This window comes from Ursus arctos, chromosome X, assembly GCF_023065955.2.
Source record: "Ursus arctos isolate Adak ecotype North America chromosome X, UrsArc2.0, whole genome shotgun sequence".
Lineage (NCBI taxonomy): Eukaryota > Metazoa > Chordata > Mammalia > Carnivora > Ursidae > Ursus > Ursus arctos.
In genome coordinates, this window is record NC_079873.1 from 41,004,357 (window position 1) to 41,020,307 (window position 15,951).

Here is a 15,951-nt window from a genome sequence, read left to right on the forward strand (position 1 = left end):
CTTCGCACCAGGACGCCAGACATCCGGCATGCGCCACACTCGCTCTTCGAACTACACATCCCGGCTCTCCCCGCGCACCCTGTGACACTCCTTGGACCGCGAGTGCGGAGCGGGGTTTCAACTGCGCCTTTCTTGCTCGGACCCGGCCCTGGACCCGGCTCCAGACTCGAACACCTCTCCACCATGGAAGAGGCGGACCGAATCCTTATCCATTCCCTGCGCCAGGCCGGCACGTAAGGACACAGCCCCCGCCCACCCCGGAATGCCCACATCCGGGACTCCAAAACTCTGGACCCAGTCACCCGGGAACCTTAAAACCCCAGACCCTGACATCTGGGGCTCCCACTTCCAGGACCCTAAGACACCCCCTCCTTACACGGATAGACATACACACGCATGCACGCACTCTGACATCGGGGAGCTCCCAAACCCTTTGCCCCCAACACTTGGTAAACCCCAAATTCCAGGACCCAGACCTCTCCAGAGCTTAAAACCTTGGATCCTCAACACCCGGGATCCTGAAATATGTGGTTCTTGACATCAGTACCCTGGGACCCTGGTATTTGGAAAATCTAAGCCACCTGTATGTTGAGAACCGGGGATTTTAAACACCCAGGACCCTGGCACTCAAAAACCCTGGAACTGGATACTTGGGAACCTTCAAACCCTGTTTCCCCAAACCTGGGCTTTTAAAATCCCTGGACCTTAAAGTCTGGCAACCTCAACACTTAGTGACCCCAACGCACAAGAACTTCTGCATTCAAGGACCCTAAAAACCGAGGATGCCAACATCTAGGGAGCCTGATTTCTGGATTGCTTGAAACTAGAAGGTCTTGATATCCGGGGATCTTGACATCTAGGGACCTTGACATTTGGAACTCCTGCAAAGCTGAGCCTCGAAATACCTAGTCTCAAAACCCTAGCAACTCAATATTTAGGGGCTCCTGACGTGCAGGGAACATGATACCTGGGGCTCCAGAAACACAGAGAGCATGTCACCTGGGTCCCTTGCCCTTCCTAGACCCCAAAACTTTGAGACTTTTAAGCATGTGGCAATTTGAGATTTTTTTTAAAATTCAGATCCCTTCCATCCACCATTAGGACCTAAGGACTTCCCCAGTTCTTAGTTTTCCAAATGGAAATTATAGTCACCAACACCCAGGACCTGTCTGAACTGTGGCCATCCTCCTCCCACTCCCACCCCAATAGTAAGGCTTCCAGAAGACAGCAGGGCCCAGCCTGATCCCTGTTGCCTGGCTGCTTTGAGCCTCCCCTCTTCTTTTTCAGGGCAGTTCCTCCAGATGTGCAGACCCTGCGAGCCTTCACCACTGAGTTGGTCGTAGAAGCAGTGGTCCGCTGCCTGCGTGTGATCAACCCTGCCGTGGGCTCTGGCCTCAGCCCCCTGCTGCCTCTGGCCATGTCCGCCCGGTTCCGCCTGGCCATGAGCCTGGCTCAGGCCTGCATGGTGAGTGCCCTCCTCCCAATACACACAGCCTCTTCCTTCCTCCTTCACAAAGTCACCTCCTCTTGTGGCTTAGCATTTGTTAGCAGTTAAGGCTCTAGGGTCCAACCGCCTGTAGCTCAGACCCTCACTACACCCCTTGCTAACTGTGTGACCCTAACCCTTCTGGGCCTCAGTTTCCTTATTTGTGAAACTGAGATGATAAAAGTAGAGTTGTTAGGAGCATTATATGAGTTGATCCAGTTTGTGCCTGGGCTGCCCCTGGCTCCCACATTTTATTTTATTTTATTTTTAAATTTTTTAAAGATTTTATTTATTTATTTGACAGAGAGAGACAGCCAGAGAGAGAGGGAACCCAGCAGGGGGAGTGTGGCTCCCACATTTTAAGCTTAGCACCACTAAGGTGGTCCTAGAATTTTTCCCCCTATGGTATCCATTTAGGAGTTCCAGAAAAAGGCTTGGCTTGGGTCGCATGCTCTCTCCTAAATTAATCACTGTGTACTCTGATTGGCCGAGCGTGGATCATATGGTAATCCCTCTAGGACACTGTGATTGGCTGCTCCTTCAGGATCGCTTGGCAGTTGGGGGTCGGAGGGTTATCCAAAGGAAGGTATGCTGGTTAAGTAAAACCGTGTCTGTGCTGTGGGGGTCTGCCCTCCACCCTGTGGCAGCCACACACATCCTGCCTCTCCTGCGAATGATTCCCGAACTGTCCCTCTCATAGGTTAAGTGCCTTGTGATGAAGCACTTACACGTCTCTCCAGTACAGAGCTGTATCCAGTTACTATGTCCAGGGGCTCTGAGTAATGTCATTTCTCCTGGTTTGCTCGCTCTGCCGCGTTGGGTCCGTCTCTCAACCTCTTTGGGCCCATTTCCTCGTATTTAAAACGGGTGTACGAGTTGTACCTGCCACCTAGGGTTGCTATGAGGAGTAAAAATAAGTTAATATAGAAAAAGCTAGCTGTAATGAGCTCTGTGTAAACGGTATTACTATTCGTAGAGAGGTCTGATCTGGCTGCTTGCATTCCTGCCCCCTCTGGCTGCGTAATGAATGAGAACTTGGCCAACAAACCCAGGATATGGTGGTAGAGGGAGAGTCGAGTAAATACAATGAAAATTTCCACTTAGCCCCTAGGGACAGGGTGGTCAGGTTTCATGAATCCGGACCTTGCTTGTGCAGTTCCTGTCTCTTACCAGTAGGCCGCGGGGCTCTGCTCAGCCCTTAGCTCTCAGGTTCGCCTGGCTCTCAGGGCTTTTCAGATTCTTCTCCTGCTGTCCGCCTCTTCACATGCCCCACGCCTGGCACCCCTTTCTGCCACTCAGCCACCTCCATGTTTTGGTGTCTGTCACTTCACACACCTGACTCCTGGAATGAGTTTCTGTATCAGTCATAACTTTGATTGCAGGTGTCGGAAAAAACCCAGAGTAAAGTCGCTCGAAAGCCAGTGGTTTTCACAGTCTTGTGACGGTGACCCTCTGACATCAATCCGCCTTCTGTTGTGACCTAATACACACACAGGCAGATAATAAGGATGTTTTCCGAGTGCCTCCCCTGGGCCGGGCACTGTGGTGACGTGGCGTGAGCTTACTTCATTCTCGTGACCACTTTCTCAAGTAGGTACTGTTGGTATCCATTTTTTTTTTCCAGAGGAGGAAAGTACTAAGCACAGAGAAGTTTAGTGATTTGCCCACTAGGTCACACAGTGGGTCGGAGGCAAAGCTTGGATGTCTGCTTTCAGAGTCCATGCAGCTCCAGGCCAAGGGCAACTCTGACAGAGAATCAGGCTGTCTTTCTGGGCCCGTTTCTCAGGCCCCATGCACAACCCTGATGGGGCCTGTGAGCTTTTAAAGCAGGCACATAGGGAAAGTCCTCTCAGCCCCATTTTGCAGCTAGGAAACTGAGCGTCCGGATGGTTCAATAATCAGTCCAAGGCCTTAGCCAGCAAGAGGCACAGGCTGGATCTCAGTCCCAATCTTTCTGCACCAAAGCCTGTATGTCCCTTTTTAAGGAAAATGATTGTTTCGAGTAGGTCATTTTATTAGTCAGGGTCCAGTCTGCAGGCTGAAACCCCAGCCGTAATTTGAACAGGAACATTTTAATATAAAGAATTTTTTTTTTTTTTTTAAAGATTTTATTTATTTATGTGACAGAGAGACAGCCAGAGAGAGAGGGAACACAGCAGGCGAGTGAGAGAGGAAGAAGCAGGCTCCCAGCAGAGGAGCCTGATGTGGGACTCGATCCCGGAACGCCGGGATCACGCCCTGAGCCGAAGGCAGACGCTTTAACGACTGCGCTACCCAGGCGCCCTAATATAAAGAATTTTTAATTAGGTAAACGGTGGTTAACCACTGAAAGGGTAAGAGAGTCTGCAGGGTGCAATGGAAGGAGCGTGATACCTGCTGAGTCTCGCGCTCCAGACCGTTCACCCCGTTCCCCTGCCTGTCTGTTAGAAGGGGATGACTTTGACTGGTTTCTGTGTGTCTTTCTAGGTTTTTTTTTAAATGCAGCTATAAGTCAATATGAATATATTTATTTCCCCCTTTATCTTTTTTCCTTTCTTTTTTCTTTCTTAGTAGATTTTGATTGCCCAGTTTCTGGTTGTAACACATGCCAAAATTCCCCTCCACCTAACTTAATAACCGTCTAGGATATATACAAGCCATGAAGCAAGCCAAGAACGTATGTTTTTGAAATATCCTAGGGACGCCTGGGTGGCTCAGTCAGTGAAGCCTCTGCCTTTGGCTCAGTTCATGATCCCAGGGTCCTGGAATCGAGTCCTGCATCAGGCTCCTTGCTCAACAGGGAGCCCGCTTCTCCCTTCCCTCTCCCTGCAGCTTCCCCTCTTTGTGCCCTCTCTCTCTCTCTCTGACAAATAAATAAATAAAATCTTAAAAAAAAAGAAATAGTCTAAAAACCCTTGTATCAAAAATGGCTCCCCTTAGAGCATTTTACTGAATGTGACCGGACATCGTATCCTTCCTCTTTGCGGCCTTTTGTATTCTGCCCCGTGTCCTGGTTGTTCTGCCCCAGAGAGCACATCTGCATACCCTGCAGAGTCTGGAAGGGAAAAAGCAAAACCAAAAGTCTGCTTCCTGGTTTGGAGCCAGGGAGAAAGGCCCCCTTCTCACTATCAGAAGGGTCGGCTCAAGGTCATCTGTGAACAACACGAAGTTTGTTTTCAGAGCCGTTCTCTTTCCAGGTCTTTGCCCCTTTATATTTCTTCTTTAGCAACTTTTTTTTTTTCATGACTGTGGCTGTTCTGTCGAGAAAAGGCTCTCTAAGGAGCCACTGCTCTGTCATAAATTAATAAAGTATGTCACGCAGAGGAAGAGGAAGTGAGGGCAATGAACCCGTAGCCTTTTGAGGAGAATTCGGCCATCGCAGCACTTTGGTTGGTAATTTTGATGTACGGGAAATCTGTAAAACGAGGGGCAGTGAAGACTAGCTAACGCATTCCTACGTTTGGTTTAAGCCATCGAGGCATGGAAAACAGAGAGGGCTTGACTGAGTAGCCACCACTGTTGTCATCATTGTCATCTGTTTTTTTTACCGGGGCTGGAGGAGGAGACGCTGTACCCGAGAAGTGGTGGAAGAAAGCAGTGTCTGGTAGTATCATAAGAATTAAAAGGGAGGGGTGCCCTGGTGGCTCAGTTGTTAAGCATCTGCCTTCGGCTCAGGTCATGATCCCGGGGTCCTGGGATCGAGCCCCTTGTTGGGCTCCCTGCTCAGTGGAGAGCCTGCTTCTCCCTCTGCCTCTGCCGCTCCCCCTGCTTGTGCTCTCTGTCTCTTAGTCTGTCAAATAAATAAATAAAATCTTTAAAAACAAGAATTAAAAGGGAGATAATCAAAGTCTTCCTCATATAGAGGAGGAAGACTCATTTCTCCCTTTCTTACTTTTTGATCCCCGCCAACAGCTGCCTTAAATGTATTAAATGCTTGGACACTGAGGCCGTTTTCAGTATTTTGCGGATAACACCGTAATGAGTCATCTTGCGCGTCTGTCGTCTTGAATTGTTAGAGCCATGGCTTCGGGGTCGGCTCCTCAAAGTACGATTGCTAGGTGGAAGGTGGAAGGGGAAAAGCAGATGTTGTTTTGTCGGACTTTGCCCCGTTGCCCTCACTGGGCTTTGTTTCATTTCTGCCCTCCCACCAGCAGCGTGGGAGAAAGCGCCTGTTTCTCCCCAGCCCGGCCCACTGATTGGTGCCCCTTCAGTGGGTGAGGAACGGGACCTCAGTCTCGTTTTTCTCCCCACCTTTGTACTTGGGCAAACATTTGTTAGCATTTTGCTCCATTCTTTTCCGTGTGTATAGATACATAGACACACACACACCCACACACACTTTTGCTGAACTGTTTGGAAGTGGCAGACAACCTGATACTCCACACGTACAATTTTCAGCACGCCTCTCGTAAGTAGAAGGACATTGGCCAGCACGACCACAATATCGTGATCACACCCATGAAATTGAATGTTGATAGTATATGTTAACAATCGATAGTACATATTAGAATAATAGTATTTCATATCTAGTGCCTGCCGGAATTTCCCCAGTTGTCCCAAAAATATCCTCTATCGCTACTTTTTTTTTTTAACTGTAACGTCTAATCAAGGATCATACATTTTATTTCACTGTGACTTCTCTAATCTTGCATAGCCAACAGTCCTCCTTGGTTTTTGTTTCTTTGTTTCTTTTGTGACGACACATGTTTTCGAAGAGTCCAGGCTGGCTCTTGCCTGGAATGGCCTACACTTTGAGTGGGTCAGAGTGTTTTCTGATGATCAGATTCAGGTTTTGGGCAGGGATGCTGCCCGAGCAATGGTATCTCCCTCCCAGCGCGCACCTGGAGAACTGATCGTCAGCTTGTCCCACATCGGTGACGTGTGTACGAGAGCTCTCCGTGTGCTTTCAATTTGCAGCAAGGTTGGACATATTTGTGTAGGTTGAAGGGCCGTTTCCATTTCTTTTTCTGTGAACTGCCTCTTCCTATCTTTTGCCTACTTTTCTCTTGCAGTGCTGGTCTTTTGTGCTTGTTTGATTTTAGACACTCTTTATATACTAGGTAGATTTACTCTTTGCCTGTGATATGAATTCCAAATATTATTTTTTTTCTAGCTTGTCATCTCTCTTTTGACTTTGGTAATCATACTGCTTAAAATTTTTGTTTCTTTTCAGGGATTCAGAAATACTCATCTTCTCCTATATGGCCTCTGGATTTGGGGTCATAGTTAGAAATGCCAGAGCTTTAGGGGCGCCTGGGTGGCTCAGTCGTTAAGCATCTGCCTTTGGCTCAGGGCATGATCTCAGGGTCCTGGGATCGAGTCCCGCATCGGGCTCCCTGCTTGGCGGGAAGCCTGCTTCTCCCTCTCCCACTCCCCCTGCTTGTGTTCCCTCTCTCGCTGTCTCTCTCTGTCAAATAAATAAAATCTTAAAAAATAAACACAAAGAAATGCTAGAGCTTTAATCTTATTCCTTGCTCTCTGTAGCACTGACTATAATCACTCTGTGGTTTCCGCCCCCCCCCCCGCCTGAGGCCTGGAGGCCTTGGGGGAGCCAAGGTGAAGTTCAGAGGGTGGTGGTTGGCGAGAGAGTAGGAGCATTTGTGGTCTTGGCTCAGGGCTCCCAGGATAGCAGGATTCTGCCTGCCTGACTGATAGAGGCCACCTCCCTGACCTCCAGGACCTGGGCTATCCCTTGGAGCTTGGCTATCAGAACTTCCTCTACCCCAGTGAGCCTGATCTCCGGGACCTGCTTCTCTTCTTGGTGGAGCGTCTGCCCTCTGATGCCTCTGAGGATGCGGATCAGCCTGCAGGTATGGTCTGCCCAGGGCACGGTGGGGGTGAAGGAGAGCGTGGCATTCCTGGGTGTTGCAGGGGCAGAGAGGTGGAGGGGGTAAAAAGGTTGACTGGGGGTGGGGTGGGGGGTGTATCTTTGGGAGAGCTGGGTGGGAGGGGAGGATTGGGGCTGGGGGAGAGGAGGCAGGGCAGGGGGAAGGGAGTCTGAGCTTGGGCTGCCCCAGGGGGTTAGTTGGTGCTGGGAGGGGCCTCTCTGCCTCACCTCCTCCTCGCTCCCCCTCCCGCTCCCCACTCCAGCCACACCAGCCTCCTTGGTGCTTCTCAGACACTCCAGGTGTGCTCCAGCCTCAGGGCCTTTGTATTTGCCAGATTATTCTTCCCCTAGATATCTTCCTGGTTCACCCTCTTACCTTTTTGAGGTTCTGTTCACATGTTACCTCAGGGAGGCCTTCCTCAGGCTGCCTTGTTTAAAATTACATGCCCTTGGGGCGCCTGGGTGGCACAGTGGTTAAGCGTCTGCCTTTGGCTCAGGGCGTGATCCCAGCGTTCTGGGATCGAGCCCCACATCAGGCTCCTCCGCTATGAGCCTGCTTCTTCCTCTCCCACTCCCCCTGCTTGTGTTCTCTCTCTCACTGGCTGTCTCTATCTCTGTCAAATAAATAAATAAAATCTTAAAAAAAAAAGAAAGTAAAATATTTGTTAAAAAAAAATAAAATTACATGCCCCTTGTCTCAGTAGTTTTTACCCTCCTCTCAGATCGTCACATGAGTTTTCTGTCGTACTTTTGACCTGAGTCATGTTCTCCTCTACCAGCCTGCCGGCTCCGTAAGGGCAGGGATACTTCTCAGTTTGTTCACTGAAGTGTCCCAAGAGTCTAGAACAGTGACTGGTATGCAGTAGGTACTCAGTAAGTGTTGAATGGCCAAGGGTGAGAATGATAGCTAGATAGATATGCATCTCTGGGAGGGGGTCAGGGAGCTGTGGCTGCTTTCCCAGGATCTGCATTTTTGGTTATGGCCTTGTCACCTGATGGCAGCTCCTTCCCCACCCCCCACAGGTGACTCAGCTATCCTTCTCCGGGCCATCGGGAGCCAAATCCGGGAGCAGCTGGCCCTGCCCTGGGTCCCACCCCTCCTTCGCACTCCCAAGCTGCAGCACCTCCAGGTGGGACCCCCCAACTCACATCGATGTTGCTCGTCCCCACCTTGGCCCCATCTGGGCGCTCAGGTGTTTGGCTCCCCTCCCACCAGTGGCCCCCACCGCAGTTCATCATGGAGGCTCTGATTCTGCTCTCCCACCAGGGCTCCGCCGCGCAGAAGCCTTTCCACACCACCAGGCTGGTCATGCCTGAGTTGAGTTCCAGAGGAGGTAAGCGTGAGGCTCTGGGGAGGGGTTAGGGAGAAAGGTAGAGGTGGGCCTGACCCCACGGCCAGGCGGGAGGGCCAGCTGACTCTGTTCCGCCTCCAGAGCCCCGGGAGTTCCAGGCGAGTCCTCTGCTGCTACCAGCCCCCACCCAGGTGCCCCAGCCTGCCGGGAGGGTGGCCTCACTCCTTGAACGCCATGCCATCCAGCTCTGCCAGCACACGGGCCGGGACCGCCCTGGGGATGAGGACTGGGTCCACCGGGCGCCCCGCCATCCCACCCAGGTACTGCCCAAAGCTCACCCTGCTGCCAAGGCCCCTGCTCACAGCTGCTTCCTGCTGCTCCCGTCTCAGCGTCCCTTGGTCCTCTGCCCCTCCTTTGCCCGTCACCTCCCCTCTGCATGCACCTACCTGGCTCTTTCCCTGAGAGAACCCTGGAGTCACAAAGACTGTGGACCTCAGACAAGTCCCTCCCCCGCCAGCCTCGGTTTCCGGTTCTGAGACTTGGGGGTGATAGTGCCCTCCCCTCAGGCTAGCGCTCCCCGGGCAACGGGCCGGTTCTTCGCAACCAGAGCGGTCAGGATTTGCCTACTTCCTCCCTGTTTCTATTACCTTCTTCCCACCCCTGAGTCCGAGTCTCTCATTCCTTCTCTGTCTCTGCCACTGTCCCCAGTGCTCTATTTTTCCATCCCTGGGTCTCTGCACTGTCTCTTCTGGTCACTGTCTTTCTTGTTCTGTGGTGTTGCGGGCCCTCCTTCTTGCTCCTCTGTCTCCTCATTTCGAGACTGTGTTTCTCCTCTTCCCTTCCGCTCACCTCTGTCATTCTCTCTGTCTGCCCCTGCCTCCCCCACTGCCATTTGTTCCATCCTGACTCTGTCTTTTTTAAACTTATAGAAATTTTCAAACACAGAAATAGAATGTTCTAATGAATCCTATGTGCCCGTCATCCACCTTCAACTATGAGCCTTTCTCCCATCTTTCCTCATCTGTTCTCCCCCAGTTGTTTTTTCAGTATTATTTTAAAGCAAATCCCAGTATGCAGGCCAGTTCGACTCTAAATACTGACGTGTACATCTCTTAACTCATAAGGGTATTTCCTTTTTAAGGTAATCCCTGCGTCATTTACACACCTACTAACATTAACACCTTAATACCGTCCGTCACTGAGTTCATAATCAGATTTCCCCGGTTGTCTCGAAACTGCCTCTGTTCGTTCTCCCTCTCTCTCTCTGCTTCCACTACCTCTTTGCCCAGCACCTCTGACTCTCTGGCTCTGCTCTGTCCCCACGTAGCCTTTCCGTGTCACCCTCTGACTCGGGGGCTGCTGATCTGCTGCCTCTCTCCCTTCCCTCAGCCACCTCTGGTGTGGGGAGTGAGTGGGTGGAGAGAAGCATGGCTGTGAGGAGGGGACCCCGTCCTTGGGGAGCTCCCAGACTGGCGGGGCAGGACAGGGGCCTGGGCCCCCTCGGTGGGAGAGGCGACCGGGTGGTAGCACTTTGTCTGGCCGCTCCCAGGAGGAGGCAGGGCCTCAGGTGCCCTGCAGGCCGCGACACCCTCCCGTCCGCCCTGCCTCCTGCTTCCAGGAGGACACACGGGCCCAGCGGCAGCGGCTGCAGAGGCACCTGGCTGAGCATCTCCGCCAGACCTGGGGCCGACCGGGGGCTCCGCCGCAAGCCCGAGACCTGGGAGAGCTGCTGCAGGCCTGGGGTGCAGGGGCCCGGAGCGGTACTCCCAAGGGCTCCCGCTTCACACACTCGGAGAAGTTCACCTTCCATCTGGTGAGTGGGTCTGAGCGGACCCGGGTCCACTGACGGGGCCGAGGCAGGCTTGCGGGGTCGCTCTCTGTACAGACGACATGCTTATGCACCCAGGTTCCCGTGTCCCCACTGGGCGTGCCCTCTTTGTGCTGGGGGTCCCCTGGCTCCTCAAGGGCTTCGGTGGAGAAAGGGGGGAGGGGTGGGAACCATGTCAGGGTGTAGGGGTGCCTTTGTGCAAACTGCAGCTTCCCCTGGACAGTTTCCTCTGCACATATCTTCTCTCTTTGACCTCGGGGGGCCCTCAGCCTTCTCGTGTCAGGGTCAGGGAGGTTTCCTTATGAGCGGACACTCCAGCCTGAGGTCTCAGAGAGTGCCTGGGTCCTCATAAACCCAGCCTGACAGCTGTCAGCAGTTGAGTGGGCAGGAGTCTGGTGCTGGAAGGGCGCTTGGAGCGGGGGCTGAGGCTGGGCTGGGAAGGGCAGGACCTTCTCCAACGGCCAAGAATACCCCTTTCACTCCCCCAGGAGCCCGAGGTCCAGGCAGCCCAAGTGTGTGATGTGCCGGCCACCTCCCAGCGGCCTGAACAGGTAAGTGGAGCAGTGGTGGGGGTTCTGGGCCCTTGCCCGCCTGGGGGGCCTGACACCCCCGCCCCAACTGGCCTGTGCCTCCCAGGACACGAGGGCAGCTCAAGAGCAGGAGCTGGAGTCTCTTCGGGAACAGCTGGAGGGAGTGAACCGCAACATTGAAGAGGTTGAAGCCAACATGAAGACCCTAGGAATCAACCTTGTGCAGGTGGGAGGTGGGGATGGGAGTGGAGGAGGGGCTGCCTGCCTGGGGTTGGGTCACAGTGGGGCCTAGAGGGCCTAGAGGGCCTTGAAGGGGCTGAGAGGACTTTGTGGAGGTCTGCCAATGTCAGAAGGGTTCAGAGGCGGCCTTGGGGACCTGTGGGCTCTCGAGGGTTCAGGAGAACCAGTGGGGATGAGAGGAGGAGGTAGGGTCGGGGGAGGTCGGACCTGTGGGGGTTAGGGGCACCCGTGGGCTTCGGTCAGGACACTTGGGTGTCTGAGATTCAGGAGGGGTGTGAGCATCTGTATGGCCAGGGGCTTGTCAGGGCTTCCGGGGGGGCCACTGTGGAGGTAGAGGGATCAGAGGGGCCTGTGGGTGTCTGTCACTGCTTATAGGTTCCTGTCCCTATCAGGAGGGGTCAAGGGGCTGCTAGAGGGTAGGAGGGGTGCATTGTCATCTGTGGGGGCTCGGGCTGGGCTAGGGCTTGCCAGGCTCAGTGGGGGCTAGAGGGCTGTGGGGTGCGGCTGAGCTCCTCCACTGACGGGAGTGGGGGTCACGGGGTGCCAGGTGGAGACCGAGCGTCGGCAGAGCGAGCTCAGCACGGTGGAGCGTGAGCAGGCCCTGCGCCTGAAGAGCCGGGCGGTGGAGCTGCTGCCTGACGGGGCTGCCAACCTCGCCAAGCTGCAGGTAGGCCTGGCAGTGGGGCTGGGCGGGAGGGCTGGAGCTGGAAGGGTCCAGCCTGTGTGACACGTATCCTCTGCCACCATCTCCAGCTCGTGGTAGAGAGCAGTGCCCAGCGGGTCATCCACTTGGCGGGGCAGTGGGAAAAGCACCGGGTCCCTCTGCTGGCTGAGTACCGCCACCTTCGAAAGCTCCAGGATTGCAGAGAGGTAGGTCGTGATGGCCTGGGCTGTGGGTGGGGCGGGTCGGGTCCCTCCCTAGGGGGCCATGCTTGTGCTGTGCTCACTGTCCTTCTCCCCATGGGGTCCTGGCAGCTGGAATCTTCTCGACGGCTGGCAGAGATCCAGGAGCTGCACCAGAGCGTTCGAGCGGCTGCCGAAGAGGCCCGCAGGAAGGAGGAGGTCTACAAGCAGCTGGTAAGGCCCTGGGCAGGGGCCCTGGGTGGCTCCGAGTGGGTGGGGGCTGGGTCCCAGGGCAGTGTCTGCTGTGTTCCTGCCTAGGTGTCAGAGCTGGAGACCCTGCCTAGAGACGTGTCCCGGCTGGCCTATACCCAGCGCATCCTGGAGATTGTGGGCAACATCCGGAAGCAGAAGGAGGAGATCACTAAGGTACATCACTGCAGCTGTGGAGGGTGGGGGCAGGCGGGCAGACAGGCTCAAGGGGCGGATGTGTGCAGCACGGCCACACGGGGACCTCACGCCCTCTGAAAGGCAGAGCTGTGTAGCCACGCCCCAGCACAGAACACTCCTACCCAGTGCGCTCCAGCCACACCTGATGCAGTGGCACAGGCCCCGTCTGGGTGTGAGCGTGCGCTGTGCACATAAATATTCTCAGCCGGCCGGCCGGCCTGGCCAGACATGGGCTCATGGCTGCCCTGTTCTCTGCCAGATCTTGTCGGACACAAAGGAGCTTCAGAAGGAAATCAACTCCCTGTCCGGGAAGCTGGACCGGACGTTTGCCGTGACCGATGAGCTCGTGTTTAAGGTGCGGGCCTGGCTAGGCCGGCAGGGGCCTGGGGTGGGGCTGGGCTCCTGCCTGCCTATCTGCTTACACGTCCGCTTGAGCCTGGGCCCGGTGCGAGCCGTGTGGGTGCACTGAGGCTTGGGCCCGGCTCTGTGCCACGGAGGAGGAAGTCAGGGGAGTGGGAGAAGGCGGACTCGTGGGGGTCCTGGAGGTGGAATGTGGTGGGGGTGTGGGGGAAGCCCACTGGTCCCTTCTGTCTGGTCAGGATGCCAAGAAGGATGATGCTGTTCGGAAGGCATACAAGTATTTAGCTGCCTTGCATGAGGTGAGTGGAGAGACATGCCGGGGGCCGGCCGGGGTGGCACGTGGTGGGGTTGTAAGCCTTCTGCTCCTGCTGTCCCCAGAACTGCAGCCAGCTCATCCAGACCATTGAGGATACAGGCACAATCATGCGGGAAGTTCGAGACCTTGAGGAGCAGGTGAGGCCCCGGGAGTATGAGGGGAAACCAAGGCAGGCCAGTGGACAGCACCTTGGTTTACACCCAGAGAGGCTGTGGGAGCAGAACCAGCCTATGGCTGGACCCTCAGCCTTGTCCCGTAGTAGCTGTGTGTGTGACCTGGCACTGGCTAGCGGCCTCCTCTGAGCCCCAGCTTCCACCCCAAAGGTCCTCGCACCTGCCTCCCTGGGCCATCAGTAGAGGCCTTAGCCAGAACACATGGTGGCTCATGCTGTCACGTTAGCAAATAATGCTGTAGGCGAACAGATAACACATGCAAAGGCCCTGTGGTAGGGCACAGCACGCTGTTATGGGAGGAGCACGGGAGGGGCCTCGAGCAGCCTTGCTGGAGCCGCAGCCAGGGCGGCAAGCAGGAGCTGGGCTGAAGGCGTGTGGTTTGCATTGCCCTAGATCGAGACGGAGATGGGGAAGAAGACCCTCAGTAACCTGGAGAAGATCCGCGAGGACTACCGAGCCCTCCGCCAGGAGAACGCTGGCCTCCTGGGCCGGGTCCGGGAGGCCTGAGGAGTGCCCAGCACCGCTCTGCTCCTGGCCTCGGGCAGGGGGTTGGGATGTTGGGGGCGATGGCCAAGCACGTGCCCTAGCCCTTCCCTCTGCTGGCCGCACGGCTCCTCCTGCTACAGCCTTGACCCCAGACACCCACCCACCGGACCCCAACCCTGATCTGGGGTGATCGTCCAGAGCGTGGGAACTCGGCTACAGTTTATTGGAGAGGGCACTGGGTCCCAAATAAACAAGGGGCTGTGTCTGCAGTCTAAGCTGAGGCCTGGATGGGGACACAGGGTTCCGGGCCGGGGAGGTGGGGTGGGTGGCAGGTGAGATGTGGGTCTATTTGGCGGTTCGGTGTGTGTGGCTGTGAAAACCCACATGGGACTCCGGAGACCCGCTGGGGCTCCAAGTGCGTGCGCAGGAGGTGCACAGGTGTGCTCTCCTGGGCCGCGTGAGCAAGCGTGTGTTTGGGAGCTGCGTGAGAATGTGCACGACTGGTGTGTGTTCGTGTGGCTCTTTGGGACCCGAGATCCTGAAGGTACCAAGGCTGCTGCTGTGCGGGGCCCTGGGCACGCCCCGCGGGACCCCGCACGTGTGGGCCCGGAGGGCGGCCGTGGCTGTGTGCTTTGGGGTGCGTGGGTTGACAGGGCTCAGGCGCGATGGTCTGCGTGACTGCAGAGTTGAGGTTGTCCGAGGGTACTGAGCAGGCTCTTTGTGCTGTGTCCAAGGGATGGGATTGTGACTGTGTGTGTGTGTCTTTTCCAGCCCTGAGGTCATCTGTGAGAGCACTGAGGCGGGCTGTGTGTGTGCTTGGTTGCAAAGGCTCAGTCTGGCGGAAGAGCGGGTTGCAGGAAGCAGGGCCAGGGGCCGGGGGCCAGGGCCAGGGCCCCTCTGAGCAGCCTTGGTGCAGAGCATCTGATCTAGTAGGACGGTCGGCTGAGGATCAGGGTCCCTGGCAGGCGAGACTGTGCACACCTCACTGCCTGGTCCCTGTGGGCAAGTCCAGGGCCCGTCACTCCTGCCCCCGGCTACTTCCACCCCCCCCCATTTCGACCCCTGTCCTTCCTTCCTCCTTTCCGTGGTTTTGAGGTTAGGGCCCGGGTGTGGGGTTGGCACTCCTGCTGGGCCTCTGACTCCTCTTCTTGCGGAACTCGAATTCGTCCACGGTCCACACGGCCCCTTTCTCGCTCTCCACCCGCACGAAGCACTTGTGCAGGCTCAGGTTGTGGCGGATGGCGTTCTGTGGAAGGCAGGCCCGCCGGGCCGGGGGCAGGGCGCCGGGGTAGGCAGTCATCCTCCGAGGTCAACAGTACCCACCCCAAACCGGCCTCCCGCCCCTTCCCGACATGCCTACAAGCCCCACGCCCCCCCTCCTGAGCTTGGCCCAGGCCGCTGGGGCATGGGAGACCCTCCCAGCCACTGGTGCCTCCGGAGGGGCTCACCTTCCAGGTGGCGGGGTGGTTTCTGAAGAAGGCGAACATGCGTGTGAACCAGTGGTAGATCTCGTTGAGTGTCCGCTGCTTCTCGGGAGCCTCCAGGATGGCCTGGAGGTTAGGGGATCCGGGGGTCAGGGAGCCCCTTCCCCAAAGTTGGGCTGAGAGTGGCAGTGGCCCACCCTGGGTGTCTGACATGGGTGGAACTGGGGGGGGGAGCAGGGCAAGGGAGGGAGGGAGACGGTGTGGGGTGAGGGTCAGGCCAGGATGGGGTGAGGTGGAGGGTCGGGGCTGAGGCTGCAGTAAGGTCTGGTTCGGGGTAGGGCGGGGACTCGGTTAAAGGTTGGGATGGAGTTGGAGCTGGCCTTCTCCACAGGGGCAAGGTTTCAGGCTTTGGGAAGGTCGAAGGCCAGGAGTAGGGTCAAGTATAGGATGTGGGAGGTGTGAAGGGCCAGGCAGCGTTAAAGGTCATCAGGGAAGGGGTTGGCTAAGGGTCTGGCTGGGGATGGACTGGGGCGAGTGGAGGGCCAAGGGATGGGATGGCATTAGGGTCGGGAATCAGAGGCGGACCTAGTGATACAGCTATTTTCTGTGTTAGGCATGCGGTGAGATTGAGGGTCAAGAATGAGGTTGGTTGTGGTGGTGAAGGGTCAGGGCTTGTGTTAGGTGTGGAGTGAGGCTAAAGGTCAGGGAACTGGATTTGTT

At 55.8% G+C, this 15,951-nt stretch overlaps 2 protein-coding genes across 3 annotated transcripts in view; one reads left to right on the top strand and one right to left on the bottom strand.

Annotated features, from left to right (window-relative positions):
* On the top strand, positions 1 to 14,082 carry CCDC22 (coiled-coil domain containing 22). 2 transcript variants are annotated; one of them, XM_057311510.1, is made up of 17 exons: positions 1 to 233; positions 1,288 to 1,465; positions 7,143 to 7,275; positions 8,316 to 8,422; positions 8,560 to 8,626; positions 8,726 to 8,904; positions 10,134 to 10,397; positions 10,901 to 10,963; positions 11,049 to 11,168; positions 11,730 to 11,849; positions 11,936 to 12,052; positions 12,158 to 12,259; positions 12,344 to 12,451; positions 12,732 to 12,827; positions 13,072 to 13,131; positions 13,211 to 13,285; positions 13,715 to 14,082. In XM_057311510.1, the coding sequence occupies exons 1-17, from the start codon at positions 184 to 186 to the stop codon at positions 13,826 to 13,828; spliced, it is 1,953 nt and encodes a 650-aa protein (XP_057167493.1). In that variant the 5' UTR covers positions 1 to 183; the 3' UTR covers positions 13,829 to 14,082. The 2 variants fall into 2 exon arrangements, with proteins under 2 accessions (XP_057167493.1, XP_026369213.1); XM_026513428.4 differs by having other exon boundaries at positions 3 to 233; positions 10,203 to 10,397.
* Positions 14,011 to 15,951, bottom strand: part of FOXP3 (forkhead box P3) — a 19,358-nt gene continuing 17,417 nt past the window's right edge. The window contains exons 12-13 of the mRNA XM_048213688.2: positions 15,256 to 15,357; positions 14,011 to 15,053 (exon numbers count right to left, since the gene is read on the bottom strand). Coding sequence (XP_048069645.1) covers positions 14,904 to 15,053; positions 15,256 to 15,357 — 252 coding nt within the window. The 3' untranslated portion in view covers positions 14,011 to 14,903. The remainder of the gene's footprint in view (positions 15,054 to 15,255; positions 15,358 to 15,951) is intronic.

Excerpts from the sequence above, each read along its gene's own strand:
- CCDC22 (XM_057311510.1), top strand. The coding sequence starts at position 184 with ATGGAAGAGGCGGACCGAATCCTTATCCATTCCCTGCGCCAGGCCGGC. Across the intron at positions 10,398-10,900 it reads AGAAGTTCACCTTCCATCTG|GAGCCCGAGGTCCAGGCAGC; the intron begins GTGAGTGGGTCT and ends TCACTCCCCCAG. Across the intron at positions 12,260-12,343 it reads AGGAGGTCTACAAGCAGCTG|GTGTCAGAGCTGGAGACCCT; the intron begins GTAAGGCCCTGG and ends GTTCCTGCCTAG.